The 17,407-nt window shown below is 35.6% G+C and overlaps 1 protein-coding gene and 1 long non-coding RNA gene across 4 annotated transcripts; one reads left to right on the top strand and one right to left on the bottom strand.

Moving 5' to 3' along the window:
- Positions 1–884: 884 nt before the first annotated feature.
- LOC114250346 (mitochondrial genome maintenance exonuclease 1) lies at positions 885–11,328 on the bottom strand. 2 transcript variants are annotated; one of them, XM_028184216.2, is made up of 5 exons: positions 10,263–11,328; positions 9,632–10,060; positions 7,641–7,854; positions 2,743–3,088; positions 885–1,727 (listed from the first exon to the last, which is right to left on the bottom strand). In XM_028184216.2, the coding sequence occupies exons 1-4, from the start codon at positions 10,462–10,464 to the stop codon at positions 2,749–2,751; spliced, it is 1,185 nt and encodes a 394-aa protein (XP_028040017.2). In that variant the 5' UTR covers positions 10,465–11,328; the 3' UTR covers positions 885–1,727; positions 2,743–2,748. The 2 variants fall into 2 exon arrangements, with proteins under 2 accessions (XP_028040017.2, XP_089590948.1); XM_089734822.1 differs by having other exon boundaries at positions 10,522–10,652.
- On the top strand, positions 10,693–17,032 carry LOC149501029 (uncharacterized). 2 transcript variants are annotated; one of them, XR_016324617.1, is made up of 2 exons: positions 10,693–12,431; positions 16,854–17,032. It is a non-coding gene; the product is annotated as an uncharacterized LOC149501029 (long non-coding RNA). The 2 variants fall into 2 exon arrangements; XR_016324618.1 differs by lacking the exon at positions 10,693–12,431 and adding an exon at positions 16,459–16,763.
- Positions 17,033–17,407: the final 375 nt, after the last annotated feature.

The raw sequence follows: 17,407 nt of genomic DNA, 5'->3' as shown, positions 1-17,407 counted from the left end.
GAGAACGCAAGCATTGCAGATGACAGTGACGTTATTGACATCAGTGACAGTTCCGTGCGTTTTTGCGGCAAAATTTCAAAACTTTTTAAACAATTTATATTTATGTATATTATCTAGGTATATTATGTATAAAAATGTTTAATAATCAAATCTTTATCGAATTTATTTATTGTTCTCTTCAAAATACTGTTTGGCACAGCACAAGTTGAGACTGACTAAAAGAATTGTGCCAAAATTACAGTATTCCTTTACAATCTACGTATCGAAATGTAAACGAATGCTTTTGAAAGCCCCTAAGCTAAACTTTAAACAAATTTTAAATTAATAAGGTGTGCTAATTTATGTACCTATCTAAAAATTAAATAATCGAACTTTTTTTACAATTCTATATGGATTATTTTATCAAGGGATCGGCAGAACCTGAACAGGAAAAAGTAATTAAATGCTATTTTTTTTTAAGTTACTTTTAATTTTCAAAATGATTGATTATGAGAAGAAAAAAAACAACCAATGTAGAATAACATTGACTAGTAAGCTAAAATATTTTTGGCAACATTCTATAAAAAGCCAAACAATTAATAGATCAGTGTGATCTCTTATACGCTAAGGTGTTCCATGTAATATGAATTAAAGAATTCTAATTTTGAACTTGCCAGCAACTCAACCTTGTAAATACGAACAAAAAGTATTTATTGTATCCAAATGTAATATGTACAAACTAATCAGTGTCGATCTTTTATGGTTTAAAATAAATTATTTTAAAAACTAAACGATTGATTCAAATTTAGTTTTAAATTTTTTTTTAACGTTAGTGTACTTCACTTACTTACCCAATAATTGTTTTGGAAACCCTTGATAGAAAAAGAAAAAATTAAAACATCAAATTTTTCAAGCATGTACTTATTTCAACTATTTTTAAATGAGAATTGACGGACAATTTACATATTTTAATAAAGTATTTATTACTTTTTTCTAAATAGAACAAAAATTATAATTAGTAAGTTGGATGAATGAGATTTAACTTGTTTTTCTTACCTTACACTGGCAGTCGCAAGCAGTTAAACAGGCGATCGTCGCCATCTTTGATATTAGGTTTACCGTGAGCGCCAGTGAACATAATACAAATTATTAAGACATTCGTAAACTGAAAATATGATAGCAGATCCAACCGATAAGTTCTTTTAATGGCACGGCGTGTTTTTCAGAACGTCGATAACAAGCAAAACTAACAATAATAACATACTTATTTTAGCTTGGTATGTTTATTTGTATATAATCCAATCTTTGCACTTCATTGAAACAGGATTCACGACCTTTGGTTGACATGAAAATTTGCATCAAGGACCGATAAATAATAAAATAATTTTATAACTTCACTCTGGCATGATTAAAAAAACAGAAATTATTTGTTCGGTTTGCTTTTTTAGCGGGCTTATTTAGTTTTGGCCTGTACTTAGGCGTACGACAAAAAGACAATTACGTTGAACATTTTCAATTTACGGTTTTTTTTTCTTACTTTTGTAGGCATTATGATGACCAATACTATCGACTTAAAATTTAGACGACGAATTTGGATAGAACATAGTTGTTTAATCAAAATATGCAAGCGAGTAGCTGACTTGCATCTTATGTCTTATTCAGATTTATTTCCACGGCCTTGTTTGGTCCAACTTTGAATTTCGATTCAATGAACAATGGAAGTAATTTTTGTGGTATGTGTTGCTCCACTGAAACAAAAAAAAAAACAAAATGTTAGATTTTTTATAAAATTTTCGAGTTTATTTTTATGTCGTATTTTAAATACGTCTGTCATTAATTTTATTAATAATGCGACTAGCGTAATTCATATTATAACAAATCATACGAAAGGATGTTGTTTTATTTTTGCCTAGTTATGCTAGTAGCCTCGAAGGGTATAACCCTTCACCGGACTTCTGAGCGAGCTCACAAGACTTAGCCTGAAGCCTTTGCTAACACTAGCTCTAGCAAAAGCAGTGCTTCGCTGAATCTACCACCGGATCGCAATCGCAACCCACTGAAAAGACGCGGCGTGAAACTCAGGGGGCTGTGTCTGTGAGTTAATTTCCACAATGAATTCTTCCTTGCACTGTTAATTTACCATTTAGCGGTAGGAGGGGCTTGGCTCTGCCCCTGGCATTGCTGAAGTCCATGGGCAACGGTAACCACTCACCATCAGGTGGGCCGTATGCTCGTTTGCCTACAAAGGCAATAAAAAAAAAAAAAACAAAATTTAAAAGTTCCATACTATTTCATACCATGTAAAGTCGTGGCCTAAAAGATAAGACGTCCGGTGCATTCGTGTTGAGCGATGCACCGCTGTTCGAATCTCAGGCGGGTACCAAATTTTCTAATGAAATACGTACTTAACAATTGTTCACGATTGACTTCCACGGTGAAGGAATAACATCGTGTAATAAAAATGAAACCCGCAAAATTATAATTTGCGTAATTACTGGTGGTAGCATCTCTTGTGAGTCCGCACGGGTAGGTACCACCATCCTGCCTATTTCTACCGTGAAGCAGTAATGCGTTTCGGTTTGAAAGGTGGGGCAGCCGTTGTAACCATACTGAGACCTTGCAACTTATATCTCAAAGTGGGTGGCGGCATTTACGTTGTGGATGTCCATGGGCTCCGGTAACCACTCAACACCAGGTGGGCCGTGAGATCGTCCACGCATCTGAGCAATAAAAAATAAAATTTCGAGGAGGGAAAAAACTCACATCCATTTACTGGAGATTTCCGATTTCCACCTCAAACAACCTTTTACCGCCTTTCAGGAACTTCTCGGAATCTTTGCCGTGCTTGTTTATGTATTCCTCGAGTCGGATCAGCCACTGCGCCCAGTGCTCCCTCAGCTTGTCGGTGGACAGGTGGAAGACGTCCGCCTTCGAGCCGTCCGTGTACGCTATGACGAGCAGCGCGTCGCGGACCTTCATGTGCTTGTAGTTGAGGTCGTTGCAGACCGCACCGAAGTAGGCGGCCAGCTGCACCGGGTTGTCGTAGGTCAGGGCTATGGACTTCCTCGGCTTATCAGACTTCTTCCACTCGATTAAAGTCGGTTTGTCTCTGGAAATTCGAAATTTTAATTTATTTAATGCACGATTACAGATTCATATTTTGTCTTTGACGTTTCCATGAACGAGTGCCGGTCACTGTCCTCGTCGAAGGGCTCGACAAGTGAAATAACCCATAGACACAGTCCACTGAGTTTCTCGCCGGATCTTCTCAGTGGGTCGCGTTTCCGATCCGGTGGTAGATTTTGCGAAGCACTGTTCTCGCTAGGGTCAGTGTTAGCAACATTCCCGGTTAGAGCCCCGTGAGCTCACCTACACGTCAAGGAGAACCTGAAAAGGCCTCTTAAGGCTATCAGCATAGGGAAAAAAAATGAATGAGTAGAGTTCGGATATAGACATCGGTAATGTCAGGGGAAGACCGCATCGATCTTTTCTATTGAATACTCCTAAGTGCTCTAGTTTGTTTTTATTCCGCTAGGTACGTATGTACGGAGGTCTCGTAATTGGAGCCCATAGGCATCACAAAGTGAATTTCTCCCTAAGCCTTGAGACGCGAGGACATAAAAACTCAAAAATAAAACAAATTTACAAAAAAAATTATACAAACTCCATTCAGTTTTATATTTATATAGAAGTAATCTTTTCACGGAATAGCGTTAACGCGCTGAGTATTTCACTGTAGCCATTGTAACGAAAACTACAACTTCCTAAACAAAGCTTTTTGTTTTGTTTCTCGTCGATCATTCAATATTAAAATATTATTATTAACTATGAAAAATAAATTCGGGTGGATCGTGATAATAACGTACAGAAATTGCAATAAACCAAATCCAGATTATAATTTTCCTATTATCTACATCAACTTGACGTTTAGCAGTTACTGCAATGCTTTGATATAAAAACGCTGTCCATCTTTAGAAGCGAGACTCGTTTAGCTAATCTATCACGACCCTTCGAGTTCACTAGAATAGGTAGGAAAAAAAAAGAAGCGACAAAGACATTAAGGCGTTCGGGTTCAATGACCAACAACGGTCAATGACAAACAACTGTTTATTTTCTTTCTATAATGCTTCATACATTTTAATTGAGTCAATTTCAAAGCATTATTCATACAAAGCAAATTAATTATGTAGGCTTCATGATTTTTTTTCAACTATAAATATGTAGGTATATATACAAGCCAGTAGTACACTTGCGATAACCTTGAGACTTTCCTTGACATTACAATTCAGTTATTCCGAATCTGTAATGTCAGCGACTGATTATTTTGAGCGATAGCCAAACAGAGATATAATACAACAAACAGAACAAAAAAAATTTTTTTCGCATTTTCTTCCAGGTACAAATTATACCGTAGTGTTTTGGACATTACTATGTTCTTTTTTCTCCTACCTACGCCGAAAGTTCGGTTTTCCTCCCGCTGTACAGGAAAGAAAGTCTAACTTTTCCTCCCGCTGTACAGGGAAGAAAGTCTAAATTTTCCTCCCTGGGTACTGACATGTGCGCATTCGCGTTAGTGTCTACGTCTGCTCTCACGCACCTAAAATTCTCCGCCATTGTTGTGGTCGGGTAATTTGTAATATTGTGTTTAGTCTAAAAGTGAAATAAACAAAAGGCAATAAGATTTAATAGTGAAGTATTAAGCAAAGATGAGTTCATCAGACAGTTCTTATTCAATTAGTAGTAATTTATAGCCTGGTAGGAGAAAAAATATGTACTATTTTATTATTCCCTACGTATTCGCTGGTAGCCTAAGGGACTATTCCACGGGTAGGTGAGTTCACGGGCTCAACTTGCGAGAATTTGCCAACACTAGCCCTGGCAAGAGCAGTCCTTCGCACCGGATCAGACTCGAGACCCATTGAGTAGATCCAACGAGAAACTCCGGGACCCGTGTCCATGGGTAAGTTACTTATGTTTTTGTTATTACGTACTAAAATTATATGAAATTCTATATATTCGAATCTATTCTATAAATTTCCAGTGACACCGGGTAGAAGCGGCCCGAGTCCAGACCGTACTGGAATCATTTCATCTATTCCCTCGTCATTGTCCGTTTTATTATCGTGTGCAAATTGGTAAATTGGCGGTACGATTCAATTTTATATATCAACTGGTAGGGTCGCTCAATTCAATCAAATCAATTATTTATCTGTTTGAGACGTACTTTCAAATAGACGAACGACGCTTTCTGTAATCATTAAAGATTGACGGAATTGCCGCATTTCTTTCGATTTTTTTTAAGGGAATTTATGACCTGGTAACTAAGACCTTTTAGGTCATTTCTTATTTTAATTTATATTCTTATTTTTATGAAAAATGATAATATGGAGTGAAATGAAATGAAGATGATTAATTTGAGACATTAATCAACTGGGATGAAATAAAATGAAATGAGAAGAGATGATATGGGACGAATTTTAATCTCAGTAAAATGATGGTCATTTACTGATATTTTTTCAGTGGAATTTTTGGAGGATCCCGAGAAGTTACATCCAGCGGCTGTTTATTTTCCCACATTTGTGCATTTTTACAGATGTTAAACAGTTAATAAACCACCGTTATTACACATTAAAGGGTTGATGGTTCCTTTCTCGAGTACTGAGAAACCCATGTCTATTAGATTTTATTCGATGAACAAAACGGACATATTACTACTATTACGTTTTCGACAATTTTAGGCCTATTACACTACCACAAACTATGAATGTACAAGAAACGATAAGAAATACGAGAACTAATAAAACATTATGTATTCAACAGTTCAATGACATATGGATATCAGTGATAGTGTGAATCGGAGTGAAGTGAAGAAGTGGCAGGCGCTTCTCAACCTAAAGTATTCCACCTAATTTTTACGTAATTTACTAACAGAAATTAAAATTTTTGTGGCCGTGAAAATCGTTTCAGGATACAGTAATCAGCACGAGTGGTGAGCTCTGACCGTGACATGCGCAGAATTACATTATTGGGTCTGTTTGGGGGCACGAGGCGAGAACGGGGGTGGCGTCGGCCATTTGGATTACGTGATTGGATCGTCCAGCGTCGCGTCACAAACCGTCAGTTGTGATTCGTTCCTTGTGTTGTGCAGCAAACTACACTTTCGTGCGATTTTATTAGCCACAAATTTTGCATTAACCTCATTAAATTTTTCCAGACACCAACTTCTTATGAATAGTTTACTATGAATAAATTTACATTTAGCAACACAAGTATATACATAATAATATATTATTTAATACTTTTTAGTAAACGTTGAGGGATGAATTGACTTATCGGAAGTCGGATATAAATAGGGTTACATATTTCTGACTATAATACGAGCGAAGCCCCGGACAAAACCATTATAAAATTACTAATCCATTTTAAATCCTAAATTGAACGAATTTAATATAATTAAAAAAAGGGTAATAAAGGAGTAATCCATTTAATTTTACCCAAGTGTACGATGCGCAGACGACCCCCCCTCTTTTATCGATAGCTCACGACTCGTGCCTCCTACTATAATTATTTATTTAAAAATTTTAGTTTGCTGAGTGTCGTTAGGGCGATTTTCGTTTGTTTATTGTTTCAAAACTATAGGTATATGATTCATTTGTATTATCATGTTATGATCACCAATATCCCAAGGTCACAGGAATACGGTATCGCACCTTGAATGCTCCATAAATAATTATCTAAACTATTCAGGTGTATTTATAGTTAAAATCTAGATATAAAAAATTCTGCAGGTATATTCAACGTCAACGCAATGTTTTATTTATCGTATAGATTGTGACGAATATTTATCACGTATACACATACCTAGATAATGGTTGATCAAGAATGTTGCTTTGGGGGCGGGGCCCCACATATAAACGTATGAATGGTTTTTTTGCAAATTAAATTGTTTGGTGGGCTGTTCTACAATTGATTTGTTATTTATGTGTTTAACCTTTAAATAATAATGAATAGTCAATATTTCGGTTATGCATATTTGCAATGCTTTCCAATTGTTTTACGCTTCAGATAAAATACCTAAATATTATGTGTTATTTTTATTATGGTTTATGATTTTCCTGAGCTCATACTTCATAATGCTGTAAAGAAACTGAGATGTTGAATATCTGGCTTGTGTCTCCAATCTTCAGTTTTAAAGTTAGTTTTTTAACTGATTTTAAAACAATCACTGAGTTAACTTAATGTTATCATCTACATCAAGCTGGTAAAAGGAAAATTTTTATATTTCGTTTTCCTCATTTTATGAACTAGGGGGATAATCAGTGCATTGCAAAAATAAATAATAAAAACCAGGTACAAAACGATCATCTGCCACAAAAATATAATCATAAACATACTTATTTCTTTATATATATAAATATTTAGGTATTACACACACAGACAAAAAGCAAATAAACTTGTCAAAAGTTGGAATTGAACACACAGCCCTCAGCCCAGCAGTCAGGGGACTAACTTCTGTGCTACAGACTCAGTGAACAATTGAAAAGAAATTACAATGTGATTACGATTATTAATTTAAAGCAAAGGCTTCGATGTACATGTTTTCAATTTATTTGGTGAACAATGTTAAAACTACTGGTTGCAATTTAAAAAAAAGGACTTACTCATAATCAGCAATGGCATCAAAAATTCCCCTATACTTCAGTACGGGGTGTACAACATTCGATTCTATGGCTTTTGGAGAAGATATACTTTTCAACACATCTGCTACAGACACCCATACGCCCTCCACTTCCTTCTCTATACGAAGCTGGCTACGAGGTTGAGTGAAGTAATCCTTTAAAGTGTTGTGAAACTTGGTACCGACTGCCATTTGAGCTGAAACAGTTAAAATAGTATAATTATCTTGTGAAACAGAAGACGAATTTAAATTACAAACAAATAATGCAATGCAAGTGGAAATCTTTGTGCTATATTATTTGCCACATGGTTTGGACAGTCACATTATACAATAAAGAAAGACTTAAAAAAAATACAATAAGTTTTGAAACTTAAAGTTGGTCAGAGATTAAAACTATATGCGTGAAACACTTAAATATATTACTAGATTACATTATTTTTATATCAAAGAGCTTTTTATATCGAACTTCCAAATAAAATTGATTGTAATGTCGTGAACAGAACTATAAGCCATTATCTACTGTTTAATTATTGTTTATGTCACCCAAATACTGAGAGAACACATTAAGATGGCAAGCGTGCCAGAATATGAATAGATTGCACAAGTACCTTTAAATTGCTTGGTTTAATGAGAGCTCAAATTCAATGAGGGTTGTTAAAAATGATTTTCTGTTCATTCAACCAAATTTTATTTTCATTAAGTAATTCGTCCATTTTGTAATAATAAAATAATACTTTAACAGATTGCATGTTTTTGGGGTGTGTTATTTAAATCTGGTGGTAGAACCTCTTGTGAGTCTGCAAGGGTAGGTACCACCACCCTGCCTATTTCTGCTGTAAAGCAGTAATGCGTTTCAGTTTAGGGGTAGGGCAGCCATTTTGTTTTATATAACATTATTTATGATATTTTTGTTGCCCTTTTATTTATAGTTTTCCAATAAATTATGTACATAACATTACAACTAGAACATCTCACAGATACATGTCTAAGTCTATTAGCAAGTTTTATTTTTAACATGTCAACAATCAATGTAAATCATCCACACAGCAACCGGTAGCTGCACCAACTATTTGTTTGGCTTCATTATGCAGATATTTATAAAAGAAAATCAAATCAGTGCCAAGCTACAAATGATGATAATATTTGAACTTTGATTGTTATTGTTTTTGTGTTTATATATATTTTGTACCAATATGCTTAAATTATGCAATTTTGTTTATTTCCATAATAAACTCATCTAATAAAAAATGATTTTGTCACTCATGGGAATTTGGAATCTCGTCATAATCGATTTGAACAGATGAACCATATGGTTAAAGATATTTGGAAGTTGTAGTTCACAGATAGCAGAATTTGTTAGGTATTCAAATGGAGGCATACAATCATGTTTTATTTTTATTAATGACTAGCTGTACCTGTCCGCTTCGCTGGGCATTTAAAATTAACATTAATATTTTTCACCTCGCAATGGGTGTAGGGAGTCCAACACTCATATAAATATTAGCCTATCCATTAAGTACATGTATTTTCTACATGGATATCAAGTTTCAAGTCAATCAGATGCACGGTTCAGTAGTTATAACGGAACATCTGTAAAAACCACTGTAGATTTATATATAGTATAGATTTGAAATTTATATAAAAACAAAGTTAAGAGCAATATGAAGTATACATGTGGTATAAAATTATGTCTTTAACATTGTTGAGATTTTTATTCTGCACAGATTAGCATCATGATCCTGCCTACTCCTGCTATTTTCTATTAAAGCTTTACCTTATTGTGTACTTTAATCTTATGAAATTTCTGTGAAATGTAAAATATAAAATAAAACTCATGTAAAAAGGTCCAAATAATGTTAATCATTTTTTAACCAAATCATTATTGTTGTTTGTACACTTTTTGAATAAAAACTTGTTTTGTGAAAGCTGCCACAAAATTAGTAAAATTCACTTAACAATAACAGTTTCACTTACCTTGGTAGAATCTATTAAATTCTTCAACTCCCATTTCGGCAATCCTCTCTTGTTTCCACTTCTCCAAAGCCAACCTAGACTCTTCAGTCATTGTTTTGTTTAATATTAGTGTCACCGATGGGTATTGTTCAGCATAATCATTTCTGTGGTGTTTTATTTGCAAGATTTTATCTTCACTGGGATATCCAGGTTGCGCTGGTGAACTTTTGGCTGTACCACATACTACAGATGTTTTTAAGCCACGTATAGCTGTGTTATTTAAAAGAACTCCAAAAATATTCAAACAGTGCCTTGTATTTTGCCACATTTTGTTATTTAATCCTTGAATCACTGTACTGTGTGCAAACGGTCGAATCACAGCATTATTAATGACAAATTTCACCGTATTTTCTTTAGTCGTTCTGTTGTTTTGTTGCGTAGTATTTTTAGCTGTAACACAAGCGATAATGAATGCGTGTGGGCAATGCGGCGCCGAACCGTAACTGTCATAGGATTTAATTGGCAAGATATCGAATTCATCGAAAGTTGTCAATGTAAGCAACCATTAGGACGGCCAGCAACAATTACTTGGCCATTGAGTGTATGGAAAGTAGTTGTCACAAGGTTAAAATTTAAAAAACGCAACGAATACCTTCTTTTTGAATTCGCTGTTTCTTTTGCTTGCTCGTTTCTAATAACGGACCGAATAATTCCTTATTTTCTTTATTGTACAATTTAATTTTTTCTGCCGGTTTCAGTACAGAAGTGGGCTGTACCACTTTGTTTCTGACAAATTCTTTACTTTTACATTCGAATGATATAATCTGCCCGATTTTGTTAATTGGTCGAAACATTACGACATAATGTATATTTTATTGCTTTAATATATTACTAAACAGATAAGTACATACGGACAGAAATGTGTAATTTGATTGGTGACTTCGTAATACTTCGTATGCTTTTTACTTCTCTCAGTTTTATCATAAATTCTTCGTCGGTTTTTTTTCGTTGTCAATTGTCATTTTTATTAAATGTCAATAATGTCTGTTGACAGTTAACAGCCAACTTTGACAATAGAAGGAGTTTTGAAAATACGAGTCTGTGTCTGTGCTCTATAAAAAGTTTGGTTAATGGAATAAAACTATCTCAGATTTGTTCGTAGTTTATTTAAAATAATGGCTAATAGCATTGGTTTGGTGGATTTACATGATTAAAATGTGGAGTAAATATAAAGAAGAATGGAGTAGTTGTAAATTGTATACTTGAGTATTCTGAACTTGTATATTATTTTTAGTTTAAGGTTAGGAGATGAATTGAGGTAGTACGCTGGTTCATGCTGTTTTTGGTTTAGGATCGGCGTATTAAAACTATTAAATATAAATTGCTTGAATTTTATTACATTTAGCGTGCGTTTTTGCAGCGTTTGTAGCGATTTTGTGTTATTAAATTATGTCCTTCTTCAAACAAGATTAGAAAGAAAAGCTGTTTCAAGGGGTAAGGTCCATAAGGACATTGTTTTAAGTCCACAAACGACGGTTTTATTTATTTATTAATTTTATAAATGATTGAAGTATTACTGATGGCCTTGAGGCCTTTCCAGTTTCACCAGGACAGGTGGGCGAGCAAAGGCTGAGCCAGGAGGGATGGGATTTGCTAACAGCTGCCCGAGCGCCTCCGAAGAAGACCTAATAACTACAGAGCAGCTGCTTTGCGAATGAATCTATTACCGGATCGGAATCGCGGAGTACGGTTACCGGGGTCCTTAAGCCGCCTACTCCTAGTATTAGGGGTTAAAAGAATGAAATTGCCGATTTGTACTGATTTTTTATTATTTCAATTTTAAAAAAAATCTTGTTTTTGAAAAATGAATTTTTCTAATGAAATACGTACTCCACAAATGTTCACGATTGACTTCCACGGTGAAGGAATAATATAGTGTAATAAAAATGAAACCCGCAAAATTATAATTTGCGTAATTACTGGTGGTAGGACCTCTTGTGAGTCTGCGCGGGTGAGTACCACCACCCTGCCTATTTCTACCGTGAAGTAATAATGCGTTTCGGTTTGAAGGGTGGGGCAGCCGTTGTAACTATACTTGAGACCTTAGAACTTATATCTCAAGGTGGGCGGCGCATTTACGTTGTGGATGTCTATGGCCTCCAGTAACCATTTAACACCAGGTGGGCTGCGAGCTCGTCCACCCAACTAAGCAATAAAAAAAATTAACATACTTATTTAATCAAAATATCTACCATTATTATCTATAGATTGCTGCCATCTAATAGGATGGTCATTTATGTCTTTGCGATAGAACTCCGGTGATCTACATTCTACAAACTGTGTAAAAGCATTTTGTACTGCCTCCTGGGAAGAGAACTTTTTTACTTTATCACGTCGAAAATTGCCCAAATCACAAAAAAAATTGTAGTCCGTTGGAGCCAAGTCTGGAGAATACGGAGGGTGACGAATGGTTTCTAATTGCAGCTCCTGTAGAGTTAAAACGGTTTCTCGTGCTGTATGAGGTCTCGCGTTATCATGGAACAATAATGGTGAAGATCGATTCATGAGTCGGGGCTGTTTCACTGTAAATTTTGCTATTATTCTTCGGAGTTCGGCACATTAAACATCTACCGTTATTGCTTGACCAGATCAGCACCATGCTGAGACCACCAAACAGTTTACCTTTTTATTAGTAAGCTTTGTTTTAGGACACTGCTGCGGCGTTTGACCTGGGGTCAGCCATTGCAACGGCAACGATAAAGCGGTTATCATGACGCATCGCCTTAACAAACGACATTAATCTGTTAACCAGCACTAAGTAGTAAGTAGTACCTTTTAAAATAAACACAGAGTAAAGTATTACATATAAAAAGCGACTTAATATTATGATAAAACGATGGAAGTAATTTTTGTGTAGTTACAGTTTATTAAGATATCCATTCCTCATCAGCTAATACAACCATGCATGTCATTGCGATGAAACTTGGTACAGTTGTTATTGATAATCCAGAGTAAGTTTATGTTTTTTTTTATTACTCCTGTAGGCAGACGAGCATACGGCCCACTTAATGGTGAGTGGTTATCGTCGCTCGTGGACGTCAGCAATGTCTACAGTAAAATGTTATGATACCATCAAAATATATGCAGACAGTGTGCAAAGTGCGAATTTTTTAACGTTCTCGATAGCGTAAAAGTTAACTCAAATTTGTATGCAGTTGGAACAGCGCCCATAGCGGCAAACGTTCTAACTCCATACAAATTTGTGTTAACTATTACGCTATAGAAAACGTTAAAAAACTCGCACTAAACATCAGAGCTTAATTGGATTTAACCAAATTGATCTATGCCAATAATAGATAAAATTATTACCTGTAGTTTGTTATTAAAAAATGTAGCACCACGAAAACGATACAGCTTTATATTAAGACTAGCGACCCGCCCTCGCTTCGCTTCGGAAACATTAAAACACACATGAAATAAATAAATAAAAAAAAAAAAATTAAAAAAAAGTAGCCTATGTTCATCAGGGACAATGTCGGCTTCTAATGGAAAAAGAATTTTTCAAATCTTTCCAGTAGCTTCGGAGCCTATTCGAAACAAACAAACAAACAAATCTTTCCTCTTTATAATATATATATATAATATATATAATATTATATTAAGACTAATTGTATCGTTCATGAAGAATTATGAAAAAGTAATACGACCCTGGTTCTTGATTACCATCTCGCCTGACAAGCCTCCATTGGTAGCTAATAAAGACATTCGGATACTCCCGTTAGGTATCCATTCCATTAAGAATATCGTTATGAAGGAAGGCATTAATTCGCGATGACCCACTTAATTGGGGCGGGCTATTTAATAATTTGGGAATGACCTTCGTAGTATTTTGTTTCGCGTGCGAAAGATCGCACGGATCAAAATAGAACTACCTAGATAGTCCAGAATGATAATTATTGGAATATTTATTGTGATCATCACGTTTTAACATCCACGCCTAATTCATATTGTTGAGCAAAAGTTTTTTTTGTAAGTTGCTTTATCTAGTATTTATTACAACTACTTTATAGTACACTCCTGGCTGAGTTTTTTTTTATTGCTTAGATGGGTGGACGAGGTCACAGCCCACCTGGCGTTAAGTGGTTACTGGAGCCCATAGACATCTACAACGTGAATGCGCCACCCACCTTGAGATATAAGTTCTAAGGTCTCAAGTATAGTTACAACGGCTGCCCCACTCTTCAAACCGAAATGCATTACTGCTTCACGGCAGAAATAGGCAGGGTGGTGGTACCTACCCGCACGGACTCTCAAGAGGTCCTACCACCAGTAATAACAATAAAAGTAATTAAACTGTTATAGTAGTTCTTTTTAATTAGGTCTATAACTTGAACTTAGACAAAGAAAATGTTAAAGACGTCATCTATATTATTATACTAATACGTGAAGTAAAAACTTTGTATCCCTTTTTACGAAAATTGCGCGGACGGAGGAGTATGAAATTTTCCACATTTATAGAGAATATAGAGAAGAAGTGTACAATGCTAATATTTTTTTAAAATAATGCATAAAAGATACATTCAATCAAAAATAAAACATTACACACACTACATACCATGTATTTGACGCACACACGCATGCATACTATTTATTGTCAAACTTTTGTTCTTGACGTCTGTTGTTAAATTGAGAATAGATTAAATATTGTTTGTCTTTGTAAATATGTTTATAATGTAGTCTTGGCGAAATTTGTGATTATAGAAGTATAAAATACAATCATAATAGTGTACAAACTTACAATTCCAATTAATTATAGTCGAATTTCGACTACAGCGGGACCTCTAGTTAATGTAATTGTATGTAAACTGATCATAGTAATATGAATTTTATGCACACACATTGTCAATAAAATTAATTAAGAAAATATAATAGTACCTAAGTCTTTTAGATACTAATATTAAAAAGACGGAAATTAAGTATTCCGTTGCCACAAAAAATTACTAAAATAAATCTCCAAGCTGCGAGCGCCGGACATTTTAATTAAAATTCCACTCTCGCGGTGTGTGCCCTGGACGATTTAATTTTTAAAATACCATTTACCGTCTTATCGCTGCCCGGACAAACTTTCATTACGTTTCAGCGAAGTAATTACTTACTTGTTTCTGTTAATTAAATAAGAGCTCCAGTTTTGAATAAACTCTACACTTTCTTGCTTTAAAAACTGTTTCAATTTACCTACCTAAATTCATATTCTGTGTGTTTTTGTTATGTGCAAATGATACATTTTTAAAACGCGTTTTCTCTAAAACTTTTTAAACGTGAAACCAGACTCCTATAGAATTTGGCAGGTTTAATACGCACAACAAGGCAATAGATTTTAATATTTTTTAATTTAGACTTGGCGTTAGCTTAAGTTTATCCCATAGCTTTGTGCATAAGCTTTAATGTTGGTATTTACCCAATGATATGCAGGCGAAGTAAAATGTCCCTTAGAAATAAGGTGACATTCTACAAAACTTGCATACGCCCCGTCATGACCTGTGCAGGTGTAGTGTTCGCTCACGCGGCCCACCCTCACCTAAAATCATTCCAAATTATTCAATCCCGTTTTTGCAGGATAGCCGTTGGAGCCCCGTGGTTCGTCAGGAACGTCAACCTCCATGACGACCTGGACTTAGAGTCCATCAGTAAGTATATGCAGTCGGCGTCGATGCGCCACTTCGATAAAGCGGCACGACACGAGAACCCTCTCATCGTGGTCGCCGGTAACTACATTCCCGATCTTGCGGAAAGAATGGAAAGCAATCGACGTCGCCCAAAACACGTCATTTCGGATCCTCCCGATCCACTAACGGTGCATTTAGGTACTTCAAGCACCGGTCACCGTTCGCTTGCGACGAAGGGCTCGACGAGTAAATTAACCCTCAGACACAGCCCACTGAGTTTCTCGCCGGATCTTCTCAGTGAGTCGCGTTTCCGATCCGGTGGTAGATTCTGCGAAGCACGGCTCTTGCTAGGGTTCGTGTTAGCAACGTCCTCAGGTTTGAGCCCCGTGAGCTCACCTACTAGTTAAGGTTCCGCTGAAATAGCCTCTCAAGGCTATCAGCATAGGTAGGAAAAAAAAAGTTGGTATATAATAATATGAGTTATCTAGCCCCTGAGCAATACCATGTATACAACCTATCTGCTTAGTACTACTAAGAAACAGATCTTAGACAACAGAAATCTTAATTCTTCAAAATTTATCTATACTGACGTATTTGCCGATAGTTGGGGAATACTTTATTGGAAAATAATTTTATTTTTAGCATAATATTATAATAGTACTTAATAATTTCAATAATGTTTTTGTGTTAACGAGTCAGGCGTTTTGGTGAAAACTGACTTTGTATTTAATGCAATAAATAAATAAATAAAAACTGAGTTGTTTGTTGAAATTTACTATACTTTATTGTAAATAATACATGATGCTAAAACTGTCTTAGGTTATTGCGAGTTGTAGATTTTAAATGAAGTATTTTGACCGTTCTCATTTTGATATAGATAAGTTACTCACTGGTGGTAGGACCTCTCGTGAGTCCGCACGGGTAGATACCACCACCCGGCCTATATCTGCCGTGAAGCAGTAATGCGTTTCGGTTTGAAGGGTGGGGCAGCCGTTGTAACTTTACTGAGACCTTAGAACTTATGTCTCAAGGGGAGTGGCACATTTACGTCGTAGATGTCTATGGGCTCCAGTAACCACTTAACACCAGGTGGGCTGTGAGCTCGTTCACCCATTTAAGAAAAAATAATAATTATGTAGTGTCTTTATCTTAGAAGACGTTCTTGAACACATATGGGGTACTTAATCGTATAGATAATGTGGTGTTTAGTTGCGGTTAGATCGGAATGCGACATTGTCGTGTTCCAAGTACCTCCAACGCTGTACTTATCTGTCGCCGCATTGCATATTCAAACTTTAGTCACACTGAGTTCGTGTCACGTTCGTCCTCTCCAGCGAATTCCCTGGAATTTCATGGCGACTCAATTAAAACTTTCGTTCGGTTAAAACTAAAGTCAATTTCGCTTGGATGTCGGATACGCTTCTTAGTTTCGTGTTCACAGCGAATTCGGAATTCCTTGTTTTACTTCAGCTTCTTTACGGATCCGTGTATGTTCATATATGAACCCCTGTTTTAGATTTGTTGAAGAAGATTCGTAGCATAAATAATAGGAATAATCAAATATTTTTTAATTTCAGGATTGAGACCGGTACAGTTTGATAATGCCTATGAAATCATAAGGAGCAATGTTGAAATTTTTATTTATGTTTACCTACACCATTCATACTTCATTAAAAATCGCCGTGCCAAGCTAGCTTGTTCACAACATAAAAATTAAGAAAAAACCTGTATAAAGAAAATACAAGCTCAATATCGATTTGGAAGTTTTATTCAAGAAACCCAAGCATCCAATAATGCATTCATACCCAAAGCGAAGATGGGCGTAGCGATATTTGAAGCTTTTTTTTCACATATTTTAAATTTCCCCAATCAGGGATTGTGGAGTATTGGATTACAGAAAAGTCGATTTGAAGTTTCCGATGGAAATCCCAGTTGTACTTTGGTCGAAGGCGCGTGGCCGCGACCCGAGGTACCCAGTCTCAAGGTGACCAGGATAGGGACATGCTGGATGCTCAGGTCGTACAGCATCTCTTGTGTAATTTGGAATTTCAAAATCCAATAGCTCGTTACATAAGCAATGTAAATATTATAGCCAAACCATTGATAAGTCATTATCAGTCTATAAATATAA

This window comes from Bombyx mandarina, chromosome 18 (genome assembly GCF_030267445.1).
Source record: "Bombyx mandarina strain Sakado chromosome 18, ASM3026744v2".
Taxonomy (NCBI): domain Eukaryota; kingdom Metazoa; phylum Arthropoda; class Insecta; order Lepidoptera; family Bombycidae; genus Bombyx; species Bombyx mandarina.
This window is presented reverse-complemented; position numbering and strand designations above follow the sequence as displayed.

What these genes read in the sequence shown, in the direction of transcription:
- LOC114250346 (XM_028184216.2), bottom strand. Translation starts at nt 10,464, where the DNA reads ATGTTTCGACCAATTAACAAAATCGGGCAGATTATATCATTCGAATGT. An exon ending in ACAGCGAATTCAAAAAGAAG is followed by an intron (nt 10,061 to 10,262) that starts GTATTCGTTGCG and finishes CTTGTGTTACAG; the next exon opens with CTAAAAATACTACGCAACAA. An exon ending in ATTTAATAGATTCTACCAAG is followed by an intron (nt 7,855 to 9,631) that starts GTAAGTGAAACT and finishes TAACTGTTTCAG; the next exon opens with CTCAAATGGCAGTCGGTACC.